This window comes from Calonectris borealis, chromosome 26 (genome assembly GCF_964195595.1).
Source record: "Calonectris borealis chromosome 26, bCalBor7.hap1.2, whole genome shotgun sequence".
NCBI classification, from domain to species: Eukaryota; Metazoa; Chordata; class Aves; order Procellariiformes; family Procellariidae; genus Calonectris; species Calonectris borealis.
Genome location: NC_134337.1, coordinates 8128730 through 8148429, shown reverse-complemented (window position 1 = coordinate 8148429; position 19700 = coordinate 8128730). Strand labels below are relative to the sequence as shown.

At 39.6% G+C, this 19700-nt stretch overlaps 1 protein-coding gene across 9 annotated transcripts in view; it reads left to right on the top strand.

Annotated features, from left to right (window-relative positions):
* The window catches only part of PHTF1 (putative homeodomain transcription factor 1), a 31724-nt gene that overhangs the window by 3573 nt on the left and 8451 nt on the right, over positions 1 to 19700 (top strand). For 4 of the 9 annotated variants that reach the window (XR_012677356.1, XM_075174242.1, XM_075174240.1 and 1 more), the window contains exons 2-12: positions 486 to 1156; positions 8036 to 8173; positions 8617 to 8759; positions 9593 to 9760; positions 10727 to 10835; positions 16202 to 16258; positions 16349 to 16418; positions 16956 to 17114; positions 17352 to 17511; positions 18339 to 18464; positions 19251 to 19458. Coding sequence is in view for 8 of the 9 variants with exons in the window: in XM_075174242.1 (XP_075030343.1) it covers positions 486 to 1156; positions 8036 to 8173; positions 8617 to 8759; positions 9593 to 9760; positions 10727 to 10835; positions 16202 to 16258; positions 16349 to 16418; positions 16956 to 17114; positions 17352 to 17511; positions 18339 to 18464; positions 19251 to 19458 (2009 nt within the window). In the remaining variant the exon portion in view is untranslated. Of the gene's footprint in view, positions 1 to 485; positions 1157 to 8035; positions 8174 to 8616; positions 8760 to 9592; positions 9761 to 10726; positions 10836 to 11434; positions 13741 to 15992; positions 16138 to 16201; positions 16259 to 16348; positions 16419 to 16955; positions 17115 to 17351; positions 17512 to 18338; positions 18465 to 19250; positions 19459 to 19700 lie in introns of those variants that run through there. The other 5 variants (XM_075174243.1, XM_075174241.1, XM_075174246.1 and 2 more) reach the window with 4 other exon arrangements.

Sequence of the window (19700 nt, the reverse complement as noted above, 5' to 3'; positions counted from 1 at the left end):
TGTCAATAATGCTTGTACCTCTTCAGTTGCACTCTGTTTTGCTTCTATATTGTGTATCCAAAATCAGGGAAGTGTTCTGTAATGAAAGTCTTAATGTTAAAATGTTACACGTACTTGTTTATCCTCTTCTCCTGCATGGCACTGCCTTAAATGTCAGAAGTTATTAATGAACTTAATTATAGATGTTCTCAAATATGGACTCCTTTTAAAGGTATTCTAATAAATCTATTAAAGATTGAAATATTTCTAAAATATTAAGCTTGAGTTTTGGAAGTTTTCCTTAATTCCAGGCCTTCTTTGCATAATAACTGGATGTGCTGTGTTTTTGGTTGTATAGTTAAGTCTTGTAAGTCAAAAGTCAAGGTATTACTATTGGTCAGTCTTCCTGGGAATAGATAGCTTTAGCAAATGAGAGGTCTTAATTCTTTTTGGGTGAATATGCTGCAACTGCAGAACTCTAATCTTCTCTTTATTGTTGCTGCCAGAAACTCCAGATGAAAATGGCAAAACCCAGCGAGCTGACGGTCTTATTATGAAGAAGATAAAGAAAAAGAAGAAAAAGAAACACCGGGAAGATATGAGGGGAAAACGCCTGAAAATGTACAACAAAGAAGTGCAGACAGTGTGTGCTGGACTCACTCGCATTGACAAAGAGACTCTGTCTCAAGGACAGTGTGACAACTTAGAAATGAACAAGGAATCCTTCAGGTATCTGAAGGATGAGCAGCTCTGTAGACTGAATTTGGGTATGCAGGAATATCGAATACCCCAGGGAGTACAAACACCATTTGTGACACACCAGGAGCACTCTGTTCGCAGCAGCTTCTTGAAAACTGGCACTAAATTTAGTAACTTCATACATGAAGAACATCAGTCCAATGGTGGTGCTCTGGTCCTTCATGCTTACATGGATGAACTCTCATTTTTGTCTCCAGTGGAGATGGAGAGATTTGCAGAAGAGTTTCTTGCGTTGTCATTCAGTGAAAATGATAAAAATGCAGCTTACTATGCTTTAGCCATAGTACATGGAGCAGCTGCTTATTTACCAGACTTCCTGGATTACTTTGCTTTTAACTTCCCTAACACTCCAGTGAAAATGGAAATTCTGGGCAAGAAGGACATTGAAACAACAACAATTTCAAATTTTCACTCTCAGGTAAGAACTGTTTAAAGGTATAAAAGTGGCACAACACCTAGATTTGATTAATCTCATTAATCCAGACCAGGGATGGCCTAAAATAGGTGAGGCACAACTTTTTTTCTAAGCAGGTGAAAAGAGATGATGTTGGGACTACTGCTACTGTAGTGTTTATTTCTGTTTTTGCTTAAAGCTCTTTTGTGCCCACTGGTAGTTGGTGAATCACATTTCAGACACTGCTAACTGTGACCTGTAGAAAGATCTGCACTGATCTTCTTGCAGACTTTCAGTTGATTTTCTGAACTTGGGAAAACACTGACATTGTTCAAAACAATAGGCAAGTCTGTATTAAGAGTTGTATAGATTACAAATATGAACACTGCTTTTCCTATTCGATTGAGCTGGGTTTTTTTTTTGCGATGACATTACTTTCCAGGTTTCAGCATATCGTTCACAACAAATAAGTTTTTAAAAATCTTAATTCTATCAGTAGCTGATGCTGGATGTTTAAGCTTTCCAGCTTTGGGGAGGTGGTTAGAATATCTTTTTGACTGCCTTTGAAAAAGGCTTTCATTTTATATAGTACCTTGATTTCCATAGTAGGCTTAAACTATCTTAAATTCTCAAACTGAATCTCTATGTAACTTAAATGGATGCAACAGTAATAACTAAGCTAATTTCAGGATTCCCATATGAAAAACCCTTGCATTTGACTCTTGTGATCAAGCTTAGAAGTATCTATGATACAGCAACATTACAGTTTAGATAAATTTGGTTCAGATGGAATAAAACCTCTTCCTGCTTAGTCTAGTCTGAGAACAGATTCAAACTGCTGATTACTTTTAAAGTCTTTATACAAGACCTTAATTACTTTTACTGGTTCACTTGTTGGAAGGAAAAACCTGAAACTGTAGTGGAGTGCAGTTCAGTACTATTGGAACAGACCTTCTTTAGCAACAGATTTTGAAGTGGTAATGCTTGTGGATGGGCTATCTGGATCTCCCCAGAGTTTACCAAATGCTTATAAGCAAGATTTGCGTTGGAAAAACAGTTACTGCTTTATGGAAAGTACTGCATGGTCACTTGTGGAGTCTTTGAATAGTTTCCAGCATTTATCATAGATACCATTAAATTAATAATTCTGACACTTAGTTTATGAATTTGTTTGACAATGAATAGCTGCTGCAGCACTTATTTTAAACCAGCTTCTATTTTTTGGTTTAAGTAATTCTTTGTGCTGACAGAGCCGCATCAGAGTGCATAGTACTCCAAAAACAGTCTGACGAGCATACAAACTGCTGCTATCAGCAAGAACACTTGCACAGTACACACCTGTGCTCTGCAAATGTGAAATTGTCCGCAGGTTAGGTTTTAAAGTCTTCTGTATTAGTGATTTAGCGATGTTCTTTGACATCATGATTGCATTCTAATTTACTTTGAGTACATGTGATGACCCGTAAAATGGCTAAACAGTGCCAATTGGATATTTAACAATTACACTTTTTCTTGGTGAATGTCTCTGTCTTGTGAACATGAATAGTTTATACTATAAATGCATGTGAGGAATGTATGGTAATAAATAAGAGGCTTCACTGGGTTATAGTCTGTGCTGGTATTTCAATTAATTCTATTTTAAGTACTGTCTAAACTTGATTAAGATTGAGTCATGACAAGGTTCAATTGGTCTAAAACACCTCTCTAAACCTAGCTTCAGCATGACTTGGTTAATCCTCTCTGGCTGAAGTATGTTAGTGTGGTTCATACACTGAGCAAACAGAGAAGTATAGTTGTCACAACTCTTATTTAAGACAGCTGAAACAGGACTCTTCAGAGTATCTAGTATCTAGTTTAAGGATGCCTTTACATTGATGGTGGATTCAACTATGGTAGCTGCACTGCTAAAACTCCAGTTTTGCAAGCTAGCTTATCTTTAAATAGAGGAGGCTAAAATGCCATGCTTAAGAGAGCACAGGGTGGATAAGTCTGGCTATTTTAATGCTATTCCTTGGCAGCACTGTTGAGGAACGAACAGATTGGCGAAGCTTCACTTTTGGACCTTCCTGTATGAGAAGTTGTGCAGTACAAAAGCACTTTATAGTTATGCCTTTGCAGATTAAGCATGTTACAGTATTGTTGTATGCTGTAATACTGATATTATCTTTAATTGAAGATGCTCAGTTAAAAGTCACTTCCATTCTAGGTTGAACCTTCTGTATGCATGAACTTGTTTCCTATACTGAACATACCGTGGCAAGGGGACTTTGAGCATTAGGTAGTCTTGAGTCCTGGAGACTTGGTGTCAAGAAATCAAAATTTGATCTGTAAACTGCAAGTTAACTGAAAGTTAATGTGACCTTTGGCTTGTACAACATTCAGCTGTTTTGTGTAACTTTTCAGACAAACAATTTTAGTAGGAAATGTCTCCAATTCAAAATAAGAACTTTAATCTGGAAGACTTCATAAAAATCTGGTTATAATTAACTCCTTTCAAGGTGAATTCCTTTGTTCTCAGGACAATGAGGACAGTGTAAACTGTTTATAATGTTTATAACAAAGCACTCCAATGTGTATTTGTAGTATAACTGTTTGCTTTCTGTATATTAAAATAATTAAGCTTCCATGTTCTCTGGATTTTTTTGCTTGCATTGGCTCTGGCTTGTTTGTTCTAATACTTTAGTGCTAAAGCTAAGCTTTAGTTTGGAGCTATTCACGTGGACTAAGAGCTTACCAGACTCAAATCACTGAACAGTAATTTGTAAGCTTTCTTCGCATAAGAGCATACTTCAATTTGAAAGTTCTTAGCAGTGCAGCTAGAATGAACTCTTATTTTCCCTATCAGTTGTTTCAGTACAACTGCTTCTAGGTCTACTCAGTGAATTGGAATATATCTAACTTGCAAAACCACTTCTGCTTTTTTTTCCAAGGAGAAACTGATCAACTGCCTGATCGGTTCTCTATATGGTCCAAAGAACAGTTAAACTCCTACAAAGGAGTGGGGGTTCTGGGAGCAGGCTGGGAAGGAGTTGAGGGAGTAGGTTTTGCATGAGCTGCTATTGCTTCTGCGAGGGAGGTGGGAGAAGCAGCCAACAGGTGATAATAGGATGAGTTTTCCTACTCCTGCAATATACTATTAGAAAAGGTTACTCTATTCCTGACAGCTTTGGTTCATGAACCGTCCAAACCATCCTAACATTTCTTACCCCTGGAAGAAGGTCTCTTATTCTGGAAGGGGAATTTCTTTTTTTTTTTTTTTTAGCGGAAGCTACCAAAGTATGAAATGGAGAAATTGTGCATCTGTACTGCAAACTTAATTTGGTTTATCACTGAAGCCATATAAATGATGTCCTACGGTCTTACTGAAATATCTGACAGGTTTTAGTCAAACACTTAACCCTTGCTCTAATGGGTTTTCTTATCTTGCTTTCTTTCTTCTCTTGTAAATAGTAAGCCTTCTTGTGTTCTTGCTTTCTTCCTTGTAGCAAAGTGTTTGCATGGTTGGTTTTATAGCTGGCTTGACATACTAAAATATTGTCAACTGTCAACTGATTCATGCATCTCTTGAAACTAGAGAGAAACTTCTGAAACTTAACCTCATTTGTCTCAAGCCTATGCCTCATCTGTATGTCCCCTTCTTACCCTACAGAGGTATACTGCCTGCTTAGCCCTTCATGAGGCAGGTGTCTGAATTATTTCAGTAACATGCAAATACCAGACCTGTAACTTCTACAGGAAACACTGTACTTCTGTTCTCACTCAAGTGTGTGAAACACATCATGCTATAAAATGTCTCTGTGAACACTGAAGAGCTAATTTCAAATTTTAAATATGCCTATAGCTTCACTTTTAGTGTGATATTGTATGGAGTAGGGGATACATAGGGTAGTGATAGCTGTTTGGCATTTTGAAAGGGCACAGGACACCTGAGTGGTCTTACTAGCCCAATGGTCCTTTTATAATAGTAAAGATAGTCCATGATCTGATCTGTAGATAGTGGCAATTAATACTCATATGATCCACTAATGTTTTTAAAGCAGCATAGTGAACAAATTGTAGCATGAAGGTGCTGTGGTAATAAGTTATTAACTTCTGACAGCCATGTAAATTGGAATGACCGAGGTTAAAGTTAGTAAACAAGAATTGAACTTTAAACAAAAACAAGAAGCTTTGAGAAAGGTCCTAGTGGATTTAACAAAGTGGCTTCAGGTATTTCATAGTCTCATCTTTCTTCCCTGAAAAGAGGGGTGCATGAAGACAGCTGTGAAATTAATACAGCTGTTAAGAGTGCATCTAGAGCACTTGGCAGATGAAAGGACAAAGTAGTTTGCAAGAAGGTGCAGCAAGCAGGTTACTTGGTCTTCCTTTACAATTGGGTGGTTTAGTGTCCCATGAGTAAGATGCCTGTTCTTTAGATGGTCATGAACATGCTTGGTTTTACACACAAGGTTCTTAGCATACTTCATATTCTTGAGACCACTAACCTAACCAGTGGTATTAGTATTTGTGCTGCTCTGGAGGAATTAAAGATGAGGTAGAAACTATGTGAAGGAATTTTTTACAGCATATTAAACTAGTAGACTACTTCCCCTGTGATTGAGGTGCTTGAGATGAATACTACAGCCTGCTGGGGATTGCCATGAGTTGGTACATATTTTCAGTGTCAACATGTCCTGGTTTTGTTTCTCAAATGTATATATTTCTTCAAATTCTATTAAAAACTAGCAAAACACTGAAATCCAAGATTTCCTTAAAGTATTTCTAGTGTCTCCTTTATAGCTCTTGAATTCTTTTCTATTTTTTCATTGCATTCCAGTGCATTAAAAAAAAAAGTTAAAGCTTCTAGTTTTTTATTCCCTTTGAAAATATTACAAGGAAAAACTGCATATGGTATTACAATTCATTTTAACTTCTGACAAAAGCCTGTGAAATACTAATGAATACTCAACAGGTGGTTTCAATAGAACAAATCTCATCTGGAAGTAGTCTATCTCCACTTACTTTAATAGTACCAGGCAGTTAAGTTTAACTGGCTTAAGGACCAGAGCATTTCAGTCCTTAGTTTCCTGTAGGCACACAGGACTAGACTAATGCTACGGTTTTCCAGTACTACTGCTCTGAATTGCATTCTAGCTAGCTGGTGAAATGGTTCCACTTTACTAGATATGAACCTTTACCAGTAATGTTCTAATAGGATTTGGGGACTTAACTTTCTCTTAGGGCAACAGCCAGAAAGAATTAACAGCCTCTCAAGATAGTGCCTGGTTCATAAAATCTGTACGGTCAAACCCAGAAAGTTAGTATGTGCTCATTCAGCTGCTGCTGATGGTCTTGATGGACTTGAAGGTAGAGTGCTTGAGCTGCACAATGACGTTCTGAGAGTGACTTAGGATGTAAACTTCTACACGTGCAGGTAGAGGTGATGCAGTGCAGCAACTGGCTTAGGACTGAGGAATAAAGCTATATGTGAAGTCTTTGGCTATGATTTAGCTTTTAATTAAAATGTAAGTGTGTGCAATCAATGCAGAACTGCCAACTGCATATATACAAAGCTAAAGAAAGGAGGACTTTGGAAATAGGAGTGAGCTAAACTCCTATAATTAAGAAGCTAAATATCTATGGTTGCTGCTAGAAGATAAAATTGCAGCAGTAACTGTAACTCTTGCTTTATTAATCTCTCCTAATTTACCTTTAACAAGTTCATGGAGTAGTTTAACTACATCTGGTTTGTTGGCTAAACTGCAAAACGTAAAATTAAAAAACTTAAAACTAAGTTGCTTCATACATATATCTATAAATGGAGTTATAAAAGGCATCACAGTTTCTGAACATGGCTATAAAATTGCAAATTTACCAGTAACCCTCTGTCCTTTGTACCTGTCCCACCACTTAGCCATGGAGATTGGCTGTAGTTTTTCACCACTAGAACCACTTGATGAGTGTAGAGAGGCTGTTGAAGAGTGATGGAAGGTTGGGGCTCAGACACAACTGAGTATACAAAACAGGCTAATTATGGCAGAATTTCTGATCTTCTAAGATTGAATAGCTGCTGCATCTACATACAAGCTACTCTGTGGCCATATGGCATGTTGTAGCAGCAGTCCATAGGAGGAGACTAGAGAACACTGGAGTCTTGCCAGCAGTTCTCCTCCAGGAACAGGAAATTGGCAAGAAAAGTTTCCAGATGACCTGGGAAAGTGACAGTCTGTGCTACAGAGGATGGCAAAAAGCTGTAAGGGAGAGTAAAGTGTTCCTGGCCACAGCAGTGACAGCAGGTTATATTGCAAATGGTAATCCTAAAATTGTTGTACATGAACACTGGATTTCTAGCTAGACCTCTCATTTCCTCAATTTTTTGTCCAATTTTGTGAATACACTATAGCACTATTATCAGAACCACTGCATGAAGGACACCTAGATTTTTTCACTGCAGTCATAGGGAAAAGGCCTATAGGACATGACTGAAATGAAGAATGCACGTATTTCAATAGCATACAGTTTGAAATGTAGAAGCAAGAGTCAACTGCACAAATTAGTAGAGAGTTTAAGTTTGCTGGTGAAAGACTGAGTCACAATGAAACTTTGCGTGGTGGATTTCTCAAGTCAGCCTGGAAGTGTTGAATTGTTCCTGAATTAGTCAAATACTAACTTGCTATTATTCAAACTTTAGAAGTATTTACTATCAGTAATACAGACAGGAGTTCTTTTCTCTTGGGATACCATATGGGCATCTGTTCTAAACAGTCTCTGTGCGTATTCCCAAAGGCATCTCTAATGAACTAGATGTAGATGAGTCCAAGATTCATCTCAGCTGTGGCATAGTGTATTATATCAATCAATTTTAATACCTTGTAACAGAACTAAAGCTGTGGTGGTATTGTCTTTTCCTTTCTGGCCACTCAGGTCAATCGAACGTACTGCTGTGGAACCTACAGAGCAGGACCAATGCGGCAGATCAGTCTTGTTGGAGCAGTGGATGAAGAAGTTGGGGACTACTTCCCAGAATTTCTAGATATGTTAGAAGAATCTCCATTTCTCAGAGTAAGCAGTAACTTGTGGTGTTTTGTTTAGAGCGCTATAGATATTTAAACAATTATGAAGTTTCATATATTTCCAAGTAATTAGAAACCATAAAGTATTTTCTCTATTGATGTGCTTATCGTTTGGGCTACTGAGGTACATTCTTTCCTATGTCCATATGAAAGGTGCTGAATTAGGTAGCTACAGTTGTGCGAATAATTAAAAAATGAAATATAGTGTATCATATATATGCACTACATAATCAACTACTTCCCTAAAAACTAAGTTTGGTAAAGTTAGCTTGGAATATAATTTACCTCTCGAACTTATTTTAGTTTCTATGCAATTCTTTAGACAGCAAATTTGAACCAGTTTTACCAAAGGCATCATTTAATTTTTCTATCTCACCCAGTGTTTTGTGTTATGTGTGTTTTGTGCGTTGTTTTGTTTTTGTTTTCTTTTAGATGACTTTGCCCTGGGGTACTCTTTCTAGTCTCAGACTTCAGTGCAGGTCACAAAGTGATGATGGTCCCATAATGTGGGTGAGACCAGGAGAGCAGATGATCCCAACAGCTGATATGCCAAAATCGCCATTCAAACGGCGCCGGTAATGTTTTGTTTTCCTTTCCATATTAAAGGTAAAACATTGCAGTTATGTCTGCATTAGATTTGAGAACAAATGTGTAACTAGTTCTTCAGAAGGCTAAATCACAGATTGAAGTTTCATTTCTGTTTCACATTGGCTTAGTGGATAAGACAAATGTTGTTTGTGATGGTTATTTTATTTCACCACTTTTCATAGTAGTATGTCCTAGATCAATGCTTTCTTAAGATTGAAATCTCTTTTCATTATCCTTCAGAAGACTTGTTTTATTCATCTTATTTCTGTGGAAAGAACTAATTTGGTGGTGGGGGCAGGTGAAATGCTCTAAAACAGCAGAGATCCTTACACTGTTCATGTCGCATTTTAATATTAGTGCTAAAGCACTTGTAATACTGTCTTCCTTCTCAGGAAATATTGTGGTATACATGTGTACTTGCTATCTTTCTCAGAAGGAGTGTGCTGTAGAACAAATTTTAGGAGATAAAGAATTGGAAGCATATTTTAATTGTAATTTCAAATAATTAAGCTTCAGTGTCTATTAAAATAGCACTATTTTATATACCATTAAATTCCTGGAAGAATTCTTTCAGCACAAGTGAACAAAAAAATTTTTTTTTGTGATTGGGTTTGTTTTATAAAGTTTGATTTCATAACCTGAATTGTACTTTGCTGTCTATGTTTCAATCTTTTGTCAAATAAACACCTAAAAGAAATCAGAGGGAAGTGCTTTGATTTTGAAACCCGCAGCACACAACACTTCAAGATTATTTTAATACAAGTATTTATTTTTGAGTAGTCTGAAACATTTTTTAGTATGTCTCTTTATCACGTTGCAGGTCAATGAACGAAATAAAGAATCTCCAGTACCTACCTCGGACCAGTGAGCCCCGTGAGGTTCTGTTTGAAGACAGAACCAGAGCTCACGCTGATCATGTGGGTCAAGGGTTCGACTGGCAGAGTACAGCTGCTGTAGGTGTTCTGAAGGCTGTACAGTTTGGGGAATGGTAAGTGCCACTGAAAAGCAACTATTCTAGTAGGAGGGGGTAATTAGAAACATTTTCTCTCTTAAAAAAAGAAAATTCCTTGGTAAACAAGCCTAATCAAAGAAATGGTTTAAAACCTGTAATGAGATAAATGCTGTCTCAGAGCTTGAAAAACACAAGCTATAGGCCTACTATTTTCCCTCTTTTTGATGCAGTAGAAGAGTTGTAACAGTAGTTTGCAGAAAATTTTGGTGATATACAAAATAAGCCTTAAGATACCGTGCCTGGACCATCATCTGTGATTGTTCTTTTCCTGAATAGGTATAATGCTAACTTCTGTAAGAGTAATCTAAGAACTCAATGTAATTAATTTCACAGCTACAGTGCTTTCTCATTTCATGTATCCAGGACATCGCTGGTGACCTTGCAGAGAAACTAGAGTTGCATCATTGTTATTTCTAGCAATTACAGTAGAAATTGCACAGCATCACTAGCAATATCATCAGATTTTCATATGAATAAAAGGTGCCAGAACTTCCTTTACTCTGATTCACAGCCATTGAATAAAACCCAGCTCTTCATTTATTCGACTTCAGAGTTACTTTGTTACTTTACATTTTTCCCTTAATACAGAATTATTCTAATTATAGAATGGAAGAATTGAGGCAAATCGTGGTTCCTAGAACATACAGAGAACTTTGATAGTGGCAATTTGAACCTAGTTCTTGGACATTTCAGTATAGTATTTGTCCACGAAAACAGCACTTCTGTTGTGCATGCATCAAGAAAGAAGTAAAACAAACAAAAAAAAAGAGAAATCTGTGAATTACACCTCCAGTAATACACATATTGAGAAGTGAGGAGACTTCGTGCGCAGTGTAGAACTGAAGACGGTTATTGGTCCAATGAAACTTTTTGCTGGAAAGAGCTATAATTCTCTGTAACTCAAATTCTTTAACAATTCCTGGAATTCTCATCTTTTTCTAGGAGTGACCAGCCTCGTATAACCAAAGATGTGGTTTGTTTTCATGCTGAAGATTTCACTGATGTTGTGCAGAGACTTCAGTTGGACCTGCATGAACCTCCAGTGTCACAGGTATTGAATCTTTCCTAGTGACAGCTCATTCTTAGCATTTTGGAAGTAGCTTCTGACAGTTTTCAGGTTCACTGTATAGCCAGCCCTTTTGTATCCTCAGTGGCTCTCAGTTCACAGCTCTCTTGGGCAGTTTCCCTTCTCATGTTTCAGAATAGAATAGTTCAGATGGAAGGGACCTACAATGATCATCTAGTCCAACGGCTTTTCCTTTCCACTAAGCTGGGATTTATGCTGTGAGTCATGGTATGTGCTATAGAAACAGTATGCCTGTTTGTGCTTTTTCCAAAATACTGATGTTGTCTTAGGACGTGAAGGCATCTGAACTCAGTCCTGTCAGCCAAAACAATGCAGCCTCATGTCGAACCTACTCTTTTCAACTATAACTGTAGAATGCTCCTAACTGTTCATTGTCCTCTCCTAAGATGTGCACATTAGATAAATTATATTTAAAAAGTCCAATTCTCATTTAAATTTGAAGTTTTACCTGTTAAACAGAAACATTCTGGTTTAGAAACGAAGTACGTTGAAAATAGGTGGATACTGAATTGTTTCCTCTAAACAGAGTATACCACTAACTTTACCATCTTTCCTTCTCTCAGTGTGTTCAGTGGGTGGATGAAGCCAAACTAAACCAAATGAGACGGGAAGGCATTCGCTATGCTAGAATTCAGTTGTGTGACAATGACATCTACTTCATCCCTAGAAATGTCATCCATCAGTTCAAAACAGTGTCAGCAGTCTGCAGCTTAGCCTGGCATATAAGACTTAAACAATATCACCCTGTGGGGGAGACGTCTCAAAATGCAGAAAGCAACTCAAGCTTGAACAGTAGTGTTCCTGGAAAGACAGAGTCAGAAGGTGAACCCCAGTGTGTGAGTGTAAAAATAGAGTCTGAAGAACCAGGTATAGAAATGCAGCTAACAACAGGGGTGCTCTCCTCCTCTGCTTCTTCGTTATCAGGACTTGTGCAACCAGATCAGGTGGCCCAGCCCCTTCCAGGTTTTAAAATAGAGTCTGATCAGCAACACAATCCACAGGATCATGCAGGCTCTTCTGTGTGATATGTATATAATCAAACATTTTTTTAACAACTTTTTAAAATTTTGATGTGAAGTTATAGTTTTATAACTGGCTTATGTTTTATTGGAGAAATCTTGCCTATAATTCTATAAAGAAAGGTGACATTCCAAAATGTCAAGCATATCTTTTTTACACAGATTATGCAAAATTCAAGTTGTATTTTAACCCCTTAGTACAACCTGTAACAGTGGTCTACCACTTCTTTCTGTTTAAGTAAAGAGATATTGAATATCTCCTCAAAGTCAGAATGAAATTCCTCCAGGAACATAAAATGATTGAACTATATTGGTCAGTGTTATTTCCCTACTTTTACTTTATCTCCAATCTTCACCAGAAAGTGATGCTTTTGTAGAAGACTTCCCATCTCATTTTAATTGCTTAAAAAAAAGAAAAGAGAAAGCACAGCACTTTTGATGGTTTGTGAAATTTTTGGTATGTCTGTTCTCGACATGTTGGTTTATATTCAAGTTGAGTTTATATACAAGCTACAGAAATTGATTTCTATTTCGTACAGTTCCTACAAAGGTGATCTCTAAAATTAACTGAAGAAAGTGTCTGATCCTGTTGAAATGCAATGACTTACTGACCTAACACTTTTCATAGCACTGTTTATGTTGTTTGGTGTGAGGGCTTTGCTTCCAAAACACATCTTCCCTGAACATGATTAATACTAGTGTCAAAATTAGAGAACCTATTGGTAGTCTTGTGGAGGAAACTGCTATCTTTGAGCACTTTAAGGCTTTAAAATACTAACCAACTTGGCAGCTTGTTTTGGTCAGGTCGTAACGTGTCCAATGGAACCACACTTTCCCGTGTACTGATGCACTTAATATAATAGCATTGAGTTGAAAACTGACTTACGCAGTAAGGCTGTCCTTATTCTAGGAAGTTCTGTATTACTATTTCACAATAAAAAGTATTATGGCATTGGACTGCTGTTTCCATGTGTAGCTTCTGGGTGCCCAGGTACTGTGGAAAAATCAGTGGCACATGCTAAATATGTAGAGTGTCAGCTATCAACAGTTTTTAAACAATCTTTCAATATTTCTGGATGTTAACGTGTAATCTGTATTTGACTTTCACTCACCCCATTTATTACTGCCCTTTCCAGTCATCAGAAGGAAGTCCTGTCCCCTTTTCCCTCTCCCTTCCCCCTCCCCGCATTTAGAGTACAAGTTGGGTTTTGGTGCAACTTAAGCTGTGTCCAGAAAACTTTATTTGTTCTAATCCTCACTGGGGTAGAAAGATTTGAAACACTATGTTAGACTAGACAAAAGCAAAGATGCTGTGTTAGTTCTGGATGCATCTTTTTAATATCAATTATTACTCTTCTCTTTATAAGGGTCTCTAAAATATGTTACTCTATTATAAATCTTACTTTGTGCAATATTGTTTGTGTAGGCTTTTATATACATACTAGCACCTCAGTGTAGAGGTCACTATTTTAAACTGATAGAAAAATAATCATCAGAAGATACTGCAGTGATTAGTTAGAACCTGTATTACTCCTTATGTGTATGTATGTATTGTCTTCGGTACAAAAATGAGGACTAGGAAATATTTCAATTTAAAACTAATTTACAGATTGAAGTGGTAGTGACTTGTTTAGTAATCTGTGTAAATAAGGTGTTAGAATGGAAAGCTTTTATGATGAAAAGTAATGTGATTCATGCAGGGGTGTAATTTAATCTTAGCAGAAATTCTAGATGACCCAGACTGGTTCATAAATGAGCCGTCTGTTCTCTGGTGGGTTTTTTCCACTTTTTATGTTAAGAGGAATTTCATAGCTTTAAGGGTTGTGCAAAGTAAAATTCCTCACAGGCAATAGTGGTGTCAGTTCATCCTTCACATTCAAAGATCGTATTACCCAAGGGTGTTCTTTCCTTTTTACGAAGTCTGCTAGTCTTCCAAGTGCCCATTTCACTTCTCACATGTGCTATTCTTTGGTCGTGTCAGTAGGGGTACATCAATACGGTGGCCGTTCTTTGACAGCCAGCACTGCGTACAATCACTCAGGAATTGACAAATCTGCAGATACTACAGTGAGTCTGCAAACATAACTTTAAAGGCAGAATAAACAGATTAAGAGCCCCCATACACCAACTTGTCTGTTTTATAGTGGAAGTTGAAACAGAATGAAGAGGGAATCAATTTGGAAGTCCTCTGTTAATTGTAATAGCATGTTTTCAAATGGATGAAGGAAGAAGACCAGAGTGGCTCATGTTGCTTTCAAAACTGTAGCTTTAGTGAAATCTGTGACTACAGCTTGAAATACGAGGAAGATGCTCTGACTTATCTCTTTGGATGGAGGGACATGACCAATAGTATCATGCTCTCTTTGTGTTCTGTTCCATTACTAGCATAATATCTAATGTCAGATTTAAATACAGAAACGTATCTTCAAATGACTCGAATGTTGCTGATGCTGTTCTAGCATGCTTGGAAGATTGAGGAAGAGAGGAGCAAACTTTATAAAAATCTGTTACCTAAATATATTATCAGCTTTGGTACGCTTTTACCAAAATGACATACTACTTTCAAACTCCACCTCAACTGTGGATGTAAACTGTGAGAGGGATTGCTTATGAAGCTGATCGCTATACTCTTTAGCCGTTGTTTCAGGATCGCTTCAATTGCACTGAAAACAGAGCAGAATAGAACAATGCCTTGGTGTGAAAGATGCAAATGTTTTCCAGAACAAGACATGTAGAATACCGATTTTTATAAACTATAGCTGTTGAGAAATGGTGTAACGAGTTCAAGCCACTTAGTGTTTGCTGAGCAAAACAAATCTCTGGGTAGGTCCAAGTAAACATTTCTGAATATCTCTCATGTTAAATAGCCAGCTGTTTGAATTTCTTTGTGAGATTTCATAAAACAGCCTACATAATGAGATAATCAAACTGTGGCGAATTTCATGGGTTGTTCTAGTAGTTCTGAGTAGTACCCCGGTAGATACCGAACAGTTCATAAATACGAATGCGCTGGTCAGTTCCTGTAAATCCCCAGTTCTCCGTTCATGAGGATCTGCCCTGTGATACGTGTGTCAGCTGATAACGAGAAAACACTCCAATACTGGAGACAAGCGCTAACTGACCGAGCGCTCTGTCCGTAAGGAGTGATCAGCTTGGAGATACGGAACTCGGGCTTGGGCTTCTATGTTAAATAAAGTGCTGTTGATTAAAGATGTCACTTGGGATGAAGGTGAGCAGCTCAGTTGTGCTAGAAGTGGACTGGCAAAGTGCAATTTAAAGATGAAATACCAGTTAGCTTCAGTTTCCTCTCTCCTTTAGACATGCTACAAGTCATTTTGTGCAGGTACTCGACAGGTTCTCTTCCAGGAAGGTGGGACACTCGGCGAAGTGTTCTCAGGGGATTTATAATGGGCGTTTTCACAGGTGTAGGTCTCGCCATACAGAAAAAGGGCTCTCTACTGTTTTCCTGCATGTTAGTTCCGCTCCCCTGGACAAGGCTACGGCCGGAGCTTTTCCCACAGCGGGAGCTCAAGTCCTTAGTCCGGCGTGGCCTGCCGTTCTCGGGTCCGGCCACCCGCGCAGTGCCCGCGGGTGCCGCCGCCGGGGGGGGTCTGCGGGCGCCCGGGGTCTGTCGTTGTACAACTGTATCGCTGTGTCTGTGACTTGATCTGGTTTGGACTGGCAGCTGCGGCGCGCCGCGGCTTTCCTTTGCCCGAGGTCCTGCAGAGGGCGGTGCAGTTGCCTGGGGACTCTGCTTTGCGCGGCCCTGCCGTATTTATTGGCGTTAGCGCGCCCGCGGCTCTGCAGGCGCCGAGCAGCGCCAGCGCCGCGCGGACCCCGGCGCAGCGCGTTTCTGTCGTAGCTGGCTGTACACGAGTGTCAAACTGTTAAGCTATTCTTTGTAAAATAGTCCAACGGAATGCATAGAAATTTTTCCTGTAAAGTATTTTTTTAATAAACAAAGTCTGATTTTGTCCTTTACTGCCTGGCTGCTTTTTTCTGCTCGAGAGCCGCGGCGGCGGGCGGCCGGGGCGGAGCCGGGCTCGGCGCTCTCCTAGTGCTGCCTGGGCGGGGGCGGTGCGGGGGCAGGCGGAGGCAGTCGAGCACCGGGCTTGCGGCGGTCTCCAGGGTAACAGCGGCCCGGGCGGGGGCCGGGGCCGGGGCCGGGCCGCCCCCAGCTGGCCTGCGCCCCGCGGCGCCCCATGGCCTCTCCCGACAGGGATGCCATTTCCTGGTACCAGAAGAAGGTGAGTGCGGCGCGGCGCGGGCGGGCGCGGGCCCGGCCGTGCCCTCAGCCTCCTCTCCTTCCAGATCGGGGCCTACGACCAGCAGATATGGGAGAAGTCCATCGAGCAGACCGAGATGAAGGTAACGGCGGCGGCCGGGCGCTCCCGCCGCCCTGGCAGCCCGGGCTGGGCTCCCCTCGCAGCTAACGGGCCTTTGTTTTTGGCTTCGTAGGGCTTCAAAAACAAGCCTAAGAAGAAGGGTCACATTCAGCCTGACCTGATCGACGTGGATTTAATCAGAGGTGAGCGGTCCCTGGGAGGGATGCTCAGCCGTGAGCGCCTCGCCGCTTTGCGCCGGGCGGGGGAAGGCGAGCCAGCTCCCTGGCAGGTGGTTTGCCTTGAGCTGCCAGGCGGCTGCCCGGAGCCCGAGGCATTCGGGTGTCCGGCGGCGGCAGCAGCACAGAGCGTTGCTGCAGGCCCAGACCTCGCCAGCCCGTGCTTGCTCGCACTGGTACAAAAGGAGCATTGAAAACCTGAACGCAGAGGCAGGAGGAATTGGGGGTGGTTCAGCAAAAGCAGCACTCAGTGGTTGGTGGGAGCAGGCGTGGGTAGGTAGGGGAGGGTCAGCAGCCAGGGTGTTGGGATAAGATGAGGGGCTACTTTTAGGCGCGCCTGTTTGACGTGTATAGATTGGACGAGTGCCTAAAGTTGGGCTGCTGTCACCCTTCTGAACTGCGGCCTTCTGGCAGGGTTTGGTCTTGGCCAAAGAGGAAGTCACAAGTAAGAAAATTCTTGTAATTCACAATCAATGATTTGGTTGTTTTTCCTTTAATTCCAAGGCTCTACATTTGCCAAAGCCAAGCCTGAAATTCCCTGGACGTCGCTAACTCGGAAAGGAATTGTGAGAGTTGTATTTTTTCCATTATTCAGGCAGTGGTGGATACAGGTTACTTCCCAACGTATTTTTATGTGGCTCCTGGTGCTCTACGTTATGCAAGGTAAGGGGTAGTAGCAGCCTGTGCCACAATCCTTTTTCTGCAAGGAATGTGACATCATTTTGTAGTCCATAATCTAAAGCCTAAGGATCCTGTCTGAAATGTACTTAATGTAGATTTCAAGACGTGTGGCACTAGTATTTGCAGGAATTATAAAACAGAGTAAAAGTAAATAGTTAAGGCAGAAGAACTGGGCCATGCTCTTAATTTTTGCATTTGATACAATTTTCTCCTTTTCAGTCATAGCAGTTGTGTTGTATTTCATGATGCCTGTTGTGAATGCAAGTGAAGTCATGGGACCAATGTGCCTTATGTTACTGATGGGAACTGTTCACTGTCAGATAGTGTCCACCCAGATCAACAAACCTGCAGGAAACAATGGACTCAGCAGACGGAGGAGGTGAGCAGGGTAACGGGTTCATTTGTTGGCATCAAAGCATATGATGGATTGCTCATGGTAGAAGTTAATGGGTAAATATCTTCTCTTCTATTTTTATGTAAATATGTTATTTAATCATAAATGTGAAAATGAGTATTTTCTGTCTTGCTTGTTAATCTTCTCATAACCAAGACAAATGCTGCAAACTTACCAGGCTACGTTAGGTCTGGTTTTGTTGTCAGTTGGGCCTTTTTCTAACGTAGCTTTTAAAACAGTTTCTTTTTGTGGCCAGAGGAGGGCATTCTGCGCAGAAAGGCATCTTCAAGGTTTTGCAAACCGGTCTGGTGTCCTGCTTTGGCATGAGCTGCAGGGAATTGCTGATGTGTATTGAGAACAAATGATGACAGAGATGGCTGTGGTGATTCATTGCTAGCAATTTGTTTGTGCATGTGGGAGATGTTACGGTTCATCTACTAGATATTTAACTGTTAGGTGTCTGACTCAGTTTAAACACTGATATTTGAACACAGGATGATGGATGTGGATAGAGTTTTGCCTCCATTAGATTTCTACAGTAAAGATTTTGTCCAGATTTTGTCTGTTGTATCCTTTACTAGCAATATACTGATGTCCTGTGGGTATATGTATAACTTCTGTTAATCCAAATAAAACTTATTTGGATTAATAAAATAATCCAAATAAAATTTATTTTATTTGGAAATAAGCATTCTGTCTGCATGACTTAAGAAAAATAGCATCTAAAAGGCTGTTCAAATCTGATTCAGATCTTTTAAGAAAGACCTAAAAGTAGCTTGCTATGCAAATTTAATTCTCTTTTTAAAAATCAGGAAGTTACGCAAATCTGTGGGTGTCGATGGGAACAGTTGGTCTTCTCCTGACAAAACCAGTAAAGAAGAGCAGTCTGAGTCTGCATCTATTCTTAACAATTTATTGAGTATGCTTTTCCGAAGGAGGTATGTGATCTTCACTGGGTTTGGTGTATTTGTAATGACAGTGCGAACAATTTGGTATCGGGAAAATGAAGACAGAATGTATACAGTCACTGACATCCCCAAAGTCTGCCAACTAGTTTCTTTTGAACTAAAAGCTCTCTTGGTATTGTAGAGGCTGATTCCTCATGAATTTTTAGTATGTCCTTATTAGGAGATCATACCATGTCTCACACTGTAGCTAAAACTGAGCGTTAGAAGAGTTGCAGAAAGTGGCGGAGCTTGTTTTTATTTATCAGATAAGTGACCTTTCTTGAATGTGTATGCTCAAATTATATTATTGTTTTACCTGGTTTCCAGAAGCAATTGTGCCTTCTAGTTTAAGTAAGTTGCTTGAATAGTCATCCTACTTTACCATCTTACTTTTTCTAAAAGTAACTCGAGGAAAAGGAGGATAGATTGTTTGGGGTAGTATTTCATTGTCTTCTGCTGTTTCCTCAGGTGAGTTTCTTCATGAGTTTTCAACTGACAGGTCCTTTCTCTTGATGAGGACTTCTTGTCTTCTGAATTGCTGTTATTTATTTTTTTCAAAATAATAGTAAGAAAAAAATTCCCTCTTGGTTTAGAAGTTTTAAGATACTATTAAACTTACAAAAGAACCGTCCAGTGAGATTGAAGCAGATATAAGTCCTTCAACAGAATCAGGACACAAAGAGCCTGTCAGCAGAAGACAATTATGTATTCCCATGATGTTTTCCTCAAAGAGTTTTTCTTTGACATAAAAGCATTTAATTGTATTTTCTCTCATAGGATTAGAAGAGTAAAGTTGGTAGCTGAGAAAGGGACTGAGACAGAAAATGGTGTGAATGCTGTGAATAATGGCATTAAGCACAGACATGCCAGATCTGAATACAGGCTGTTGCACTTCAAAGAGAAAAATAAACTTTCCGATGGGGAAAAGAGCCATCAGGTACTGGTAGGAAAGATCCATTTGAAGCTGGAACTTTCAGTGTATTCTGTATGTGCCCAAAAGCTTGTTGATACTTAACTGTATGGTTTGATCTAATATAAGATACTCCCTTCTACTAATCTTTGCTTGCATATAGGAAACCTGAAAACCCTTTCTACTTCTCGATTGAACGGCTGACATGGTGCTAATGCTTTACTGTCAGGATCTTTTAACCTGTTGTAATAGTCAAGTATGTCAAACACAGATAATCCTGGAAAATGTCTCTTTTACCAAGGTGCTTGTTTAGTTGT